The following is a 16,514-nucleotide window of genomic DNA, read 5'->3' as shown; positions in this document are numbered from 1 at the left end:
AAGTTTAACATATCAATACTTGATGGAAAATACCTGTTCCATGTTATGTCTAAGATGTTTGTTATTCAGACAGATAGTGAAGCTCAACTGCCTATGTTATAGGGTAATAATATCATTAAGCTTCTCTTCTGGAAGGTTAACAACTTAAGTTTGCAGACCAAAAATTAAAGAAAAAGAAGGGCCACAAGGACAGCCAACATTTTGGCCCTAGACTTTCAAGATCAGTAAGGATTCAGGAAAAAGGAGAACCTGTGCTGTAACATTCTGTAACTCAATTGTGTCCCACATTTTCTGATCAAGGAGATTTGGGGGCCACAGAGGAAAGTGATCCATGACGTAGAATATGCCTAAGGAGAGTCACATGGAGAGAAAAACATTCTCTCAAGCTTTCACAGAAAGCATACTGGTCAAGCAATGACTGTGACTCATCCATATGGCTGACACTGACAAAGGATCTACAAACTGAGGTATAGGGTTTCAGGTTAAATCCTGAGGAGAGTTGACTGACCTTATCAGATACAAAAGTTACATTTCTTGTTATATAGGTCTTGCTTTATGTTGGTCTTAACCATCCAGCAGAAAAGTATAAAAACGAGGTATATAAACTAAAGCCATATTAATATGCAGAACTGTGAAAGGCTCAAATCAAAAACTTGTGTGGATAACCCATTACTATTGTGGACTGCTGGACTGTGTTGGATTGTTTTGCTGAATTCACACACCTATAGTATTTAGATGCCAATGGAATACCCATCTCTGACAGGATTAAACAAAAAAAGGGGATACAAAGGAAGGACCATTTTGTTTCTGTATATGCAGAACAGTTAGGATAGATATACAGGTACTTTCGCTTAATTCAATGAGAAGAAAGATTTGTTCTAATAGTGTTTGGACAGGATATCCTGTCTGCATCTTGTACTATGGATAACCACTAAGAAGATAACAATATACAATGTATTAGTTATTGAACTGTCCTATTAATCAGTTTTGAAACTATCTCATTGCTATTTGTTTCTCAATAAAAAAATAGAAGAAAGAAAAGGAAATGAAATATTCTAAGAAAGCAGAGAAAATGGAACCATGTAAAATGATCATTTTTAAAACCAGAGAATGCAGAAAAAGAGTAAAAGGTGAAGTGGCAGCAGCAATAGGTAAGGGCAAGGACAGAAAACAGTGTATCATGCTGTATATTAATAATCTCTATAATGTGCATGGTCCTTATAAAGCAATTAAAAAGACTGAGACTATCAGTATGGATACAAATACAAGACTCAATTGTATGTGTCCATAACAAACTCACTTTAAACACAAATAAAAAGATTAAAAGTAAAGGAATAGAGAAAGATACAATATGCTAACAATCAAAAGAGAGCTGGAATTGTTATATTAATTTTAAATAAGGCAGTGCTCTGATAAGGAAAATGATGATAAGGAAAAGATGATATATATCAATTCATAAAACCTCACATAAGAGGAAGTAGACAATCTGACTAGGACTATTAAAGGAGTTCAATCAATAAATGAACAATCTTCCTAGAAGAAAGACTTCATGCCCAGATGGTGCTCAGTGATGAATAACACCAAACATTAACAGAAATGATAAAAAAAGTTCTTCCGGAAAACAGAATTAAATATTTCATAACTCACCAAAGACAGCATTACACTAATACCAAAGGCAACAATAACAGTCAACACAGAAAGAAAACTTCAGATCAGTATCTTTCATGTTTACAGAGGCAAAAATTCTTCATATACTAGCATTTGAGTCTATACAGGAATAAAGATAATTATACAGTACATCTCCAAATGAATTTTAGTATATGTGTTGCCAAATGATTTTTAAGTAACAAGGCTCATACAGAATATAAAAGCAATTAATAGAAACCATAAGATCCACAAATAAAAGAGAAAAATCTTGTATCAATACATGCAGAAAAGCTTTTGATAAAGTCCAACACTCATTTTTTGCGGAACCGGGGATTGAACTCAGGCCCTTGCACTTGCCAGGCAAGCGCTTATTCTACTGAGCTATTACCCTGGCCCAACACTCATTTTTGAAAAGTCTTAGCAAACTAAAAATACAAGAGAACCTCCTTGTCTTGATTAAGAACGTGCCTATAAAAACATAAAGTTAAGTTTTACGTTTTATTGGTTTTATAAGTAAGTCCTATGAAACATTCAATAAATAGATATATGTAACCCCGTACATAAAGTTTTGCAGAAAGTAGAAAAAATGTAATACTCTTATTCATGTTACGTGAATAATACAGTTTTGATGCCAAGTCAGTGACAAATCACTCAGAAATGCTGGCAAAAAATGCAACCTAGGACTGAAACAGCTCAGAATGAGAAAGCTGCACTAATGTAAGTAAAGATTAGTATGGAAGCAGAATTCCACTTTATAACAAGAGATTAACAAAATAATTTTTAAAATTTGAATAACAACAAGTAGCATCACCTCAGTAGAGAAAAAAGAGCACTTATCCTATGATGGTGAAAAGATAATTTGATAAAAATCCTTTTTGTGATCAGACAAAAAGTCTGATATTTTATAGGTGTTATTTTCTTCTAAGTCCCTTCTGATGCAATTACTTTATAGTAGATTGTACATCAGTTTATGAAATCAGGGAGGAACACAAGGGTTCATGCATATCTTTAAGGTCTTTAAAATCCTGAAGCAATTCTGTAAACTATTATTCTTACATTTCTCAGTTGGCATAATGACAGTGTCACAGTGGTATCATCTAAAAGGGAGCTTCTATCTCGACCTTGTCCAAAGCTTTCACCATCTTCAAAAACAAAACTGAAAAAAAAATTTGTTTTAAAAATTATTGTATTGAACCTATTTTCCTAAATCATAATGGGTAGTTAATTTAAAACAATATAACCATTGGTTGAGCTCTCTCCAAATAAGTCCCACTTTTAGATCTCTTGGGTTGGTATAATATAGTGTTCACAAAGCATTTCAGGAATGCATGGTATCACGATTCTTTGTTTATGTGATCTTAATGTGAAATTTCCGACACTATTCAAATATGCTCCTGAGAAAGTCGGGGCAGGTGACAAGTGGAAAAGGAGAGAAGACACAGCACATGGCAACCGCTCAGAGGAAAACTACTGCACTGGATAACAAAGGCATCCAACCTGACCGGAACTTCAAAGAATTACTTTTAAGAATGTATTTATCCTTCAGACAATTTTTTTTTTTGAATTTCTATCTGCCTACCGCTGACATTCTAGTTGACACAGTGAATGACATATGATTGAAGTTAATATCTTTTTTTCTTTTTACAAACTTGAAATATTTTAATACCTCCAGAAGTAGCATATAGGAAATAACAAAGAGCATAATTTGAAAGGCAAGAGAAGTTGCAGTATGCTCCTGGATGAACAATAAAGTGCTCTCAATATGATAGTTATGCAGGACTATATAAAAGATATATTAGATGAACCCTTATTTAAAGGTCATTGCAGATTTCTATGAAACACTGCCAATCTTATGTTGGGTTATACACGTATTTTTATATATATATATATATGTGTGTGTGTATAAAAGACAAGAAAGAAGTAATATAAAGTCAACAGAAAATGGAAATATACTTTTTAAAGTTTCTAATACTAGGAGAAGATATTATATGATGTCTTTTAAGTAAATTGTAAGTCAAAGATATAGTATGAATCTTAGAACAAAAATTAAGATTAAGCAATATTCAGAAAATTAAATACTAATTAATTAAAAATTAAATGTTTCAAAACAATTGAACTAAGAAAAAGTTTTCATGATAGCAAAGAAGTACTAAAAGTAAGACATAAAATAAATACTGGAATGGCAAATACATGACCAGCATGAAGTTCATATCTAGAGGGGAAAAAAGTGGAAAACTAATGGTCTATCCAAATTTGAAAATGTAACAAATGAAATTTAGACTATTGGTTAAGTATGAGCTAGCAAATATCTTTGATTTATAAAGCATTTTAAAATCTTTATTTATTTATTTATTTATTTGGTACAGGGCCTCACTATGCAGCTCCAACTCACAGTGATCCTCTGTCTCAGCCTCCCCAGCCCTGGGATTACAGGTGTGTGCTGCCATGTTCCAGCCCATATTTTCAAATCTAAGTACTGCTTTTAAAAACGTTCACTCACACAAGCAAGAATTACCAGGATCTTAAAGGAATCTCTTAATAACAGTTTAAACTAAAAAGAAAATGATGTGTGTATAGCTTCCACAATTAATCACAATGATCAAATCTGTCCTGCAATCTAAAATTAAAACATTAAAGCTTGGAAGAAGCTCTATACAATTATGAAAGAAGCTTCTACAATTACATACAATGATCAAATCTGTCCTAAATCTAAAATTAAAACTATAAAAGGCTGGCAATGTAGTTCAGCCGACTAAGCACTTGCTTAGGTAAGCACAGGGACCAGGGTGCGACCCCTGGCACTACATGCTGCACTGGTCCCACCCCTGGGCACCTTGAGCCAACGATGGAGTCTGGGTGTGATGGCGCATGCCTGTAATCCCAGCACTAGGGAGGCACAAATCAAAAGGATCATTGAGTCTGAGATGTGTAGTGAGATCCTGCACAAAAATAAATAAATATAAAATTAAAACTTTAAAGCTTGCAATAAGCTCTATAAATTCACATTTATTTCATCAATAAATGTAACTAAAAACATTATAATAAAGACAAAATTGGCCTGCAGGGATTCAGTTATTTTAGCTTCCAGTCTAACTTATAATAGGTGTTTGGCAGATTTCTCTCAACTGTGAGTATGCCAAGTGATGATCTCCAATACATTCAGTGGGGCCACAGAGGTTATTTATTTATTTATTTATTTGGCAGAACCAGGGATTGAACTCAGGCCCTTGCACTTGGGAAGCACTTATTCCACTGAGCCATCTCCCCAGCCAGAGGTCATTTATAGCTACAAATATATATGGAAAATAATATAACATAACAGGTGAATCTTGGTCAGTTTATTACGCTGCCTCAAATACTACTGCTTTGATTCATACATTTTTCACAAATACAAATTATAGCATGATGTTGTGTAATACTAACTATATAAATACATTACAAAGAAAGATTAAAAGATAATATTTATTTAAAAGTAATAAAAATACTGATGGGAACTGTATAATTAGAAACTAAGGCCAATCAAACATGTGTTGGCTTTCAGTTACTTCCATAATCATTTTCTTGGCATGTCTACAAAAAGAAAACAAAATCAAACTGTTTTTTAGTGTTATTACAAGGTCACTTTCCCCTATTTCCAAGAGAAGTTTTCTTTCCTTACTTGGGGAGGGTGCAGATAGGGGGTTTGGATCGAATGATTTCCTTATTAACAAGCTCTTTCTCCAAGTCACCGCCAGCCAAACACCAAAGGTAATAAACTTCCTCAATGGATCTTTCTGCCAGGTAGTCACTGTCTATATCTGTTAATGGCAAATTAAAAAGAATCAGTCATCATGATTTGTGTTTATTAGAATTCAACAGGCAGTGATAGCAGACATTCTGAAAAAAGCAAAACCTGAAGAATAGACTGTGTGTACATATAAGAAGCCTGGAAGTTGGCATTTCATTTAGCAAATATAAAGCTGATCTCTAGTACATGCAGTGGGGCTATAGAGCTTTTATAGCTATAAATATATATGGATATTTATATTTATATAAATAACATCTTTTCTTAAATCAGTGAGAGAGGTAAGGACCTAGGGAGAGGTACTACCCCTGCAACTGTAAGAAACAGAGGAGAATACAGGGAATCACAACTTGCTAGAGCAGAAAACACCTCAGGAGTCAGGCAGGGTCAGAAACTGAACTGTCAAACTGTTAGAGGCTCAGTGTATACAAGATCTATTAAAACTCTAGGGGACACAGCCACTGGAGGATGCCCAGTCCTCTGAGAAGTTACTTCTAGGAGTTGGATCAGCTTCTCACAGTAAATCTCACAGGAAAATATCCTTGCGCTTCTGGTAGTGGGAGGAAGAAATGGAATCATGGGAAACACAGCACTCTGCTCTTACCTAGGCCTCCTCAGGAGAAGGTGTCAGTCAGAGCCTAACTGAGTGGGGAGGAAAGCTCCCTATTCCAGCCAGTTCCAGGTGTCTATGAGAATTCAGCAAAAGAAAGGAAAAGCATCCTACCATCATGTGATTAGGGTTCTGTAAGGCAGGGAGTCTGCGACTTCTGCCCTAAGGTAGATGGGATAGCCAGACTGAACAGGAGTTGGCCATTCTTTTCTCTGTCTAGTGCTAGGTCTTGATGGATACATTCAAATTCATTTTGTGTTATAATCTGAATGCTCCAACCCCCCCCTCAAAAAAAGTTATCTTATTAAGGGTGGCTTATGCTATAAAGACCATTTAGGGGCCTAGGTTTGTCATACTTCTTGACGCATTTCCTACATCCAAAAGAGAAGGTGAACTGCTAAATTTTGCAGCACCTTTTTTGTCAACAAGAAAATACTTCCTAAAAGGAAGTATCACTCCAAGCAGACTTCCATTTAGATCACATCACTCAACTTTATTACACAAGCCAACTTCCTACTATAGCAAGAGAAACTAGGAGTAAGTAAACCTGGAACTTTTTTTTTTAAGGTTTTTTTTTTTTTTTTTTGTGCAGGGTCTCACTATGCAACTTGGACTCATAGTGATCCTCCTGATTTCTGCCTCCTCAGTGCTGGGATTACAGGTGTGCGCCACCATGCCCGGATTCCATCACTGACTCAGCACACCCAGGGGTGGGGCTGGCGCGGCATGAGGTGCCAGGGATCAAACTTTGGCTTTTGTGCTTACGTAAGCATACGCTTAGTTCACTAAGCTATACCACTGGCCCTAGTAAACCTGCAACTTTTAGTCTCTATATTAGGAAAGGAGTAAGAGCAGAAAATAAGCCCTCACGTGAGCCAATAGCACTGTCTATATGTGCCATGTTTATGAAGACATTAGCCGCCTCTCTGAGAAGTGTTTCTTGGTGTCACAGGCGTAAGCAATAGGGCTTCGGCTGTTTCCACAGTGCTGTGCTCCTGTGGATTGACTTCTAAAATAGGAATTATATAAATTTCTGCTTTCCCATTTCACACAGATGTTAACGATTCATTGTGTGGTATACAATAGGAACTCAGTACTATTAAATATTTAATTATGAAAATGTAGTATATACTTTCTGCCATGACTATGGCACCATAACTTTTCAGTATGAGACTAACCTACTGGTGTCACGAACACACACACTGTGAAAGTTGCAATCTTTACATAAAGATAAAAACCTATTGTCTTTGACAGTAAAATACAATGGCATGGATGTCCTATCAATAATATGATTTTTCTAGACATCATTTATAATAAATTTAGATAGAACGTTAATAACTTAAGTTTGAGGCAAGTTTGAGACTTAAAATTTGTGTCTTTTAAGCACTGCTAGAATCATCTCTAAATTTTTAAACAATTTTCCATCTGGTCCACTAATGTAAAAACACTGTTGACAAATTCAAAATTAAAACTAAGAGAAGGAACTTCCTATGGAAACAGGGCTGACATCACTGCCTATATTTTACTTATCATTACCTTTATACAACTGACTGATATCCTCAGGTAGAGTTAAATCAGCACACCGCAGAGAAGATGAAAACAGACTGGCGGGCTTGGTAAAGGGGGTGTATGAAGGCGACACTTCGCTGAACACTTTGTCCTTCATTAATTCATCTGGGGTTGGCCTTGAAAAACAATTTTAAAATACAGAGAAAAAATAGAAGTTACAAAATAGTTCCTAGAGAAATGACACACATTCAAGAGGATAGTAAAAATCTTAAATATCTCAGCACAGAAAATAACACAGCACTTCTCAACTTTAGTTTATAAACCTACTTACTAGCTAACATAAGAAAACTTAAATAAATTAAAAAGCACAATGAGAGATAGGTAATAAGAAACAGGGAGATGATAGATCTTGAGTCAGCAGGAAGGGACCAAGAGGTAGCGGGTGAAGGGATAATTGAGGATTACAATATGGTATGTCCATGTACCAGCTCCCCACACTGAATTCAATTATATATACTACAAATATGTACTAAGAAAAATTAGAAAAAACCCAAGGAAATTCTGAAATTTTTAGCATCTACCCAGAGAAAGGAATAAAGGCAGAATAAAATATTTGAGTATATCTTTATGTAACAACCAAATTACCAGAAACATTTAGTTTTTAAATTTTGTTCTTTCTGTACCTTATAAACAGAAATTAGTCTACAAGAGATTTTGTATTTTTTACTTTCAGCCTCACTTGCACATACCTGCTTTTATTGAATGTCTATAATGATGTAATCTAATACTTTAAAAATTTCCTTTCTACCTTTTTGGTTTAATGTGTTATATTCATCCAAAACTATGCTTTAATACCATTCCTTTGTTCCTAACATTTATTGATAAAGTAATTCCCTTAAAGAAAATTATACAGAAATTCTAAATGTCTGTGTAAAAAAATATAAATGCTTATTCTTACTTAAAATTTTTTTTTATCTTTTTAATCTTTTTTCTTTATATTCTGGAGGGACTTGAAGTTTAACATATCAATACTTGATGGAAAATACCTGTTCCATGTTATGTCTAAGATGTTTGTTATTCAGACAGATAGTGAGGTTAAGCTCAACTGCCTATGTTACAGGGTAATAATATCATTAAGCTTCTCTTCTGGAGGGTTAACAACTTAAGTTGGCAGACTAAAAATTAAAAAAAGAGAAGGGCTACAAGGACAGCCAACATTTTGGCCCTAGCCTTTCAAGGTCAGTAAGGATTCAGGAAAAAGGAGAACCTGTACTGTAACATCCTATAACTCAATTGTGTCCCAAATTTTCTGTTCAAGGAGATTTTGGGGCCATAGAGGAAAGTGATCAATGATGTAGATGTGCCTATGGAGAGTCACATGGAGAGAAAACATTCTCTCAAGCTTTCACAGAAAGCAAATTGGTCAAGCAATGGGTGTGACTCATCCACATGGCTGACACTGACAAAGGATCTACAAACTGAGGTACAGGGTTTCTGGTTAAATCCTGAGGGGAGTTGATTGACCTTATCAGATACATTGACAGTCTTATGGAAAACCCACTACTATTATGGACTACTGGACTATATTGGAATATTTTGCTGAATTCATGCACCTACAGTATTTAAATGACAATGGAATGCCCTTCTTTGACAAAACTAACCAAAAAAGGGGGATACAAATGAACGACCATTTTGTATCTGTATACTCAATATACTTAGGATAGAAATACAGCTCCATTCTCTTAATTCAATGAATAGAGAGGTTTGTTCTAATAGCATTTGAGACAGGATATCAGGTATGCATCTTGTACAATGAATAACCACTAAGATAACAATATGCAATGTATTAATTACTGAAAATGTACTAGTAATCAGTTGTGAAACTGTCTCATTGCTATTTGTTTCTCAACAAAAATATTAAAAAAAAAGAAAATTATACTACATTATTTCAAACATATACTTAAGTACTTCAGAAATATTTATATTTCTAAGTGGCACAGTCAAATGAAAATAAAGAAAATTTTTAAGGAATCCTTTTATATTGCCATCAGTCATTAGCTATCTCAACATGTAACCAAGCTCACTGCTATAACACATAATGGTGACAAAGTTTGTTCTCATTTCTCTGCTATCATTTGGTCTAGAAATATGAATATTCCAGGTTAGCTGATTTTCTATTTGGAGGCTAAGAAATGAGCTACTAACTTCTTTTGAAATATGTCAGTTTTCTGACTATCTTTTAACTTAAATTTTATTTTATTAACAAACGTTGAAGACTTAAGTCACTCAGTTTTAGGATACTGATCTGAACTGAGCACTACTACATATGTAAGCATAATCTATTCATATTATAATAAGGGAAAAATCAATTGCTTATATGTAAAGGATGTCAGTGTAATCTCAAAGTTTTAATAATATCAACAAACCTCTTAGACGGATGGAAGGTCAGACACTTCTTCAAAAGATCTATCACAGTTTCAGGAAGCTCCTGGTAAACAGAGAAAAAAATTATCATTTACATGTTCTATTTTCTAAATATATATTACTCAAATATTTATTTCTGTATAAAATGTAAAAACCCTTATAGTAGTTGGGTTTTACAACATCTAGTATTTGTCACTGTGTGAGAAAACAAATATTTAGAAAGAACTAAGCATAGTTTGAATAGATTGCTGCTGAATCCTGAGTGTGTAAATCAGTAATATTCTCAAGGTTTGACTCCAGGTCCAAGTGCAGGGACTGAACAGGAAGAGGCTAAGAGGTGCAGGCTTGAGTGGTGGGGTGGGGTGGAGCCCTTGGGAAAGCAGCCTCCTCAGCATGCTCCCAGCTCCTTCCATCGGTGAGCAGCCTTTCACTGTTCTCGACATGCAGCCACACCAAACAAGACCCTCAAGGTACCTGGATGTTGGGTCTTTTGGCCTGCAGCGTTGGGAGAAAATACTGTAGTATTTGGTTCCCTAGGAATCACACAGGTGCACTTATTCAGTGAGAGGAACACAGAAAGACAGGATTATAACCAACCTTTATGATGTCCAGACAACCATGCTCTTCTGCCAGCACTGTTACAGGGTCATCTACACAGTCTACAAAACAGGCAGATGGAATAGAAGTAGCCTTTAGATCTAGCACACTACTTCATCAGCTTAATCTGATTAGAACATCAGGGAATAAACCCAGTCAAAATTTATAGAACAACAGGCCTAGGGAGCTAGCTCAGTGGTTTAAGCATGCCAGCTCCATAAAGAGCTGGCCACCAAAAACAAGCATGGTGGTGCACGCCCGTACTCCCAGGACTGGGGAGGCTGAGACAGGAGGATCACTACAAGTCCAGGCTGCGTAGCGAGACCCTGTACCAAATAAATAAATGAATAAATAAATAAATAAATAAAATATTTTAAAAATTTATAGCATAGTGCAGCTTGTATATTTGATATACTAATACTTGAGTTTTTTTACTTTCCTTACCTTTTTATTTTATTTTATTTTTATTTTTTAAATTTTTTTTCCATAATTTTATTGAGAAATAGCAATGAGACAGTTTCAAACCAAATTGGTAGGACAGTTTCAATAATTGACACATTGCATACATTCTTCCTAGTGGTTAATTGCTGTACAAGATGCGGACATGATACCCTATTTACAAACACTATTATAACAAAGCCCTCTATTCGTGAAGAGAATGTTACTATGTATCTATCCTAACCATTTTGAATACACAGATACAAAATGGACATTCATCAGTATCCCCTTTTTTTGTTCAGTTCTGTTATTTGAATATTATACGTGTGTTAACTCAGCAAAATATTCTAATATTTCCTTACATTTTTAGATAAAATAAAGAATCTTAAACACCAGATATTAATTAATCAGACATACTAAAATTAACAACTTGAAAGAAGAATTCAGGGAGGTAAAGATATTTAAAAGCTTTATTTTTGCATAATTATAAAACTAATGTATGCTAGATGTGGTGGCACACGTCTGTAATCCCAGGACTTGGGAGTCTGAGGCAAGAGGATTATCATGGATTTGAGATCAGTCTGGGCTACAAAATGAGCTCAAGCCTAGCCTGAACTGCATAGTAAGACCTTGTCTCAAAAAAAAGACCAAAACCCCCACCTAATTTATATCTATTATTAACAATCTGGAGAGTATACACAAATTTTTCTGGGGATTTAAAGTTCAATATGAACCACATTTAGCAATCTCCAAAATGCCTTCATAATTATATTATTAATATTTATAATAAAATGTAATTAATCTGGTAAAGTTTTATGCAACTTTATGATTCATTATCATTTTATATGTATTATGATTTTTCTATAGGTGTTACTTGTAAATTTTCTTAATCTGCATACTAACCTACCACTTTTTTATAGAAAGTGTTTTAGCACTGTTTCTTTTTACTTTATTACCACATATATTTAACTCGACCCACTCTAAGTTATATAAACTTCAAACGTGGAAAAAAAATGAACATTTTATGAGGAAATAAGCATTCTTCCCAAGTTGTTATTCATAGCCAGTCAAGCAGAAAGCCCAAAATTGAAGACACTGTTCAATATTAAATGATATAGATACATACAGTTTCATATTTTCATAGCTAACTTGACTAAATCATGAAACTAGTATTATTTCCATCCATGTGAAAATTCCTCAATAAATCAAGAAAGCCCTATACAATATTTTGCATGTCATCATAATAGTTCAGAAGCTACTTAAGCTATCCTGCTAATGCTTACCATTGATAATTAGAAACATGAAGAGAATGGGAGATTTCACTATTTCAGATGAACACATAGAGTATGATTACTAACAATTACAAAAACTGAAAGATAATCCACTGCATAACACTTACCCAAAGTGAGCAAAAATTTCAGATGTTCAGAAATATCCAGACTCTGAAATAATTTTCTTCCCTAAGGAGAAAATAAGTTCTTGTTAATCTTTACATTTAGATTTCCAGGGGGCTCTTAATTTCCATGCTGAAATTGATCTTATCAGGTATCTCTTTATCTCCAGAGGCTTTATTGGATTCAGCTGCATTAAAGAAAAATTATTGGTAAAATCATACTGTACAGCATTTCATTATATTCAAGCATTTAATGTCCAAGGATTATTAGACTTAGTTTAATCAAGCACTGTTTATTGTTGATACTCACACACACTTAGATGTCCACTGGTATTCCAGGCTGCTACAAGCACTACATCATTAAGAGAACAAAATGTCCCTGGGAAAGACTTATATTGGCCTTTTTTTCTACCTGAGTAGTACTTTACCAAGTATCATGATCAAGGGAGTAGATGGTCTTCACTGAGAACATCCTGTGACATCTTTTTTCCACTCACATTAACGTCAGCCAACCATCTTTTGTGTTCTTACAGCATTTGCTCTATTTTTAAAGATACAAATATTTTGTTTCCTTATTAGTTTGCCTCTGGAGGCTCCTTGGCATGGAGTTCAGAGTCAAATCCATATACTTTCAAAAACCAGGTCTTCAACAACTGCATACCAAGTTGGACTCCTCCATCACCAAGTGGCTTTATAACGCAACAAAATGACTTAAGTGTCTGAAACCTCAATATTCTTATCTGTAAAACTAGAATATTCATCACATATACCCTAAAATAGTGGTGAGAATTACATCAAGTGAGAAATACTTCAAATGGCCAATCTTATTATAAAATAATTATATCATAAACAGATTTAGAAGGAGAAGGTTTAAGATAATTCACTCTTTCATGGAGAAAAGAGCTTCTTTGTTTTTGATAGGGGCAAATGTTCCTAAATTCCTAAGATCAGAGCTTCAGTCAGACAGATCATTGAAGTAAGTTGCAATTATTCTATTCCTCAATACCATTTCATTAAGTTATCAAAAATACGGTTGACTTCACCAGTATCTTATTAAAAAACCTTTCAGGGGTCTGCCCATATTTTTTTTCTTTTTTGACACTTTTTAAAATTTAAAGACAATAATAAAAAGCAATATAAATGATACAAAATTTCAAAATGATAGGCAATTAACAGTAGTTATCATACTGCATATTGTTATCTTCAAAGTAGTGGCTCAGATTACCAGATATATAGGCATGTAAAATTGATCAAACAATGTAAACACTAACTGTTCCTTTCAATGAACTAATAGAATATAAACATCTCAACTTGGCATTCAAAATCTCCTAGGATATAGCTTCAGTACATCTTTTTCAAGTCTAATTGCTTGCTATTCTTCAACTATGATGGCTCCTCCCTCCCCTCCAGTCTCTCAATGTAGCACAGTTAGATATATAGAACACACTGTTGCCCATTTTGGCATATAAGCTTGCATCATTACTCTTTCTAATTGTACTTTTTTATTGCATTTGTCAAAATTCTATACAGCCTTTATTTCACTTATACTCTTAAATATTAATGAATTAAATAACTTTAAATTCAAAATGATTTTTTTCTCACAATTTTGATGGTATTTTCAGGTTGATTTTGTTTTTACACTGCATAAAAAAGTAGTGCTATTCTTATTCTCATTCTCTATAACCAATATATCTTTTCTCTTTTTAGCAGGCTTAAGATCTCTGTAGTACCAGTAAAGCTGTTGAAGCCTAGCAACTTACTATTTTAGTTAATAGTGTAGGTTTGGATGCAGATGAAGAGGTACATATTTGTTCAACCACTTACTAATGTGAGTTAAACTATGTAGGCTTTCTGAAATTCAGTTGCCTAATCTGTAGAGATAAAATATTAAGTAAAGATAACCTAGAGAAAGGAGAAAATTTTTGCTAGGTATAACTTGGCAGATGACAAGTATATAAATTATATTTGATTCATCTATGCCTCCTCTGGGCATCTTTGCAAGAGTGAAAGACATCCTATTACAGTGGTGATTCATGCACACACTCATGTTTCAGCAGCACAACTCTCAATAGCTAAATCTTTGAAGTAGCCTGTATCTCTACCATCAGATTGAATAAAGAAAATGTGGCATTTATATACAGAGAATCATTAGTCTTCCATATGTAAGGACAAATTTGAGTCATTCATGGGCAAATGGAAGCACCTTGGGACAACAATGTTAAACGGAATGAATCAGACACACAAGCCTAAATATCAAATGGTATCTCTTATATGAGAAATCCAAAGAATAAAGCATTTAAATATCAAAATAAAAACTAGATGATAGAAAACAAAGAGATAGACAACTTGGAGATGGGAAGGAGACATACAAATGTGGGATGGGCATGGGAAGGGAAAGCGAAGGATAGTGATGATATATAGAGACCAATTCCACTCAGTGAATATATTTCTTGTGCACCATAAGCATGGACTAATAAAGGTGAGTATAAAAAGTAAGATAAATTTTGTAAGACTATTGTGACCACTGAGTTAATGGATGGAAGGGTATTAAAAAACTTCCTGCCTTTTGATAAGTGCTTACTAAATGAAACCCTGCCGCCAACCCATGCTGTGCACTGAACCCAGGGCATACTCTCACTGAGTTACTTCCCAGCTCTTTTCTTCCTATTTTTAATTTTGGAACAGGGACTCCATAAATCACTAGCTTATCCAGGCTGGGCTCAAAGTTACACACCTCTTAACTCAGCCTAGCAAGAGTTCTAGGATTCAGCCCACTTATCTAGGTATTTTTGTTGTTGTTTTCATGTTTTTTTTTTTCCATCAAAAGAAAGTCATTTCAAATTGAAGACTTCACTCTATTTCTGATACTCTTATAATTAAGATATTACAACATCTGAATCTATCATATGCTATTAGGTCCTCACAATTAGGCCCCTCTGAACCTGAAGAGAGAAAACTTTGACAGACCAGTCTGTTCAAAAAGGAAAGCCCCCCTTACTTAGCCTGAGAGACTAAAATAAATCTGTTTATCAAGATGGCTCCCAGGCTTGGTTCTCGTGCTTACAGGAAACCCTATAATTTTATAGCATACCACTCTGTAAGTCAGGAAAATTCTACTGTCATCCTGTACTTCCCCCAGGACTTCCTGCTAGAGGCACCAGACCCAGCAAGAGACCTGTCCCATGTCTACTTTAGTCTACAAAGCTGATTCTCTCCCTTTATTTGTGGTCACTGGCCTTTTGCCCTTGACCAGGTTGCACCCAGCCTAAAATAAAGATACTGCTGTCTGCTTCAGTCCTGCCTGTCCTAATGGTCACAGTTGGTCTTCGGGATCTAGCTTGGCATCTTGCCTTTCAAATTTTTACATATTCAATCTCTTTGTGTCAAATTTTGAGAGAATTCCTCAACTTTATACTCAGTTTTCCCAGCTCTCTATGATCTAATTCATTAGGTTATTTTAATGATTATATAAATTATAGTATAACCTAATATAAACATGTTATAACATAACATTTTTTCCCCTAAAATTCTAATTTTCTAACTTTGGCAAAAAGTTAGGTGCCTCCAGGCAAAATGGTTTTAGCATCTTTCTTATTTACTTAGGATTTTTAGTGCACCAAAGGCAAGAGCTTAAAGACACAGAATACAGTTTCAGGTTATAGTCTGCCATCCATAACTTAGATACCTAAACTTTGAGTATCACTTAAAATGCCACGAAGCCCCCACTAGTTGAATTAATTTCTTTCTTTAAATTCACAGAGCTCTCTGTATTTATCTTCAAAGTTTATAGATTGTAGCTCTGAGCTCTTAATGTCTTAATCCAAGTTTATCCCTCAATGCATTTGTCAAGATACCACATACGGGAAATGTGCATCAGTATCTGTTGAAATGAACCACTCATATAAGACATATCCAGATCCTAATAAAATTAATATGTGATGATTATTTTTTTTATTTTTTTATTTTTTTATTTTTATTTTATTTATTTATTTTTCCAAGTTTTATTGACAAACAGATAGCAATGAGACAGTTTCAAATCATATCGGAAGGACAGTTTCAACAAATAATACACTGCATATATTCTTCTTAGTGGTTAATTGCTGTACAAGATG

At 34.4% G+C, this 16,514-nt stretch overlaps 1 protein-coding gene across 5 annotated transcripts in view; it reads right to left on the bottom strand.

Annotated features, from left to right (window-relative positions):
• The window catches only part of Tbck (TBC1 domain containing kinase), a 214,982-nt gene that overhangs the window by 132,223 nt on the left and 66,245 nt on the right, over nucleotides 1-16,514 (bottom strand). For all 5 annotated transcript variants that reach the window (XM_023710021.1, XM_023710017.1, XM_004626700.3 and 2 more), the window contains 6 exons: nucleotides 12,409-12,469; nucleotides 10,572-10,633; nucleotides 9,977-10,038; nucleotides 7,578-7,726; nucleotides 5,306-5,444; nucleotides 2,704-2,803 (listed from right to left, as the gene is read on the bottom strand). In XM_023710021.1, coding sequence (XP_023565789.1) covers nucleotides 2,704-2,803; nucleotides 5,306-5,444; nucleotides 7,578-7,726; nucleotides 9,977-10,038; nucleotides 10,572-10,633; nucleotides 12,409-12,469 — 573 coding nt within the window. The remainder of the gene's footprint in view (nucleotides 1-2,703; nucleotides 2,804-5,305; nucleotides 5,445-7,577; nucleotides 7,727-9,976; nucleotides 10,039-10,571; nucleotides 10,634-12,408; nucleotides 12,470-16,514) is intronic.

This window comes from Octodon degus, unplaced genomic scaffold (assembly GCF_000260255.1).
Source record: "Octodon degus isolate 3935 unplaced genomic scaffold, OctDeg1.0 scaffold00016, whole genome shotgun sequence".
NCBI classification, from domain to species: Eukaryota; Metazoa; Chordata; class Mammalia; order Rodentia; family Octodontidae; genus Octodon; species Octodon degus.
Note: the sequence above shows the minus strand (reverse complement) of the source record. Positions and strands in the feature narration are given on the sequence as shown.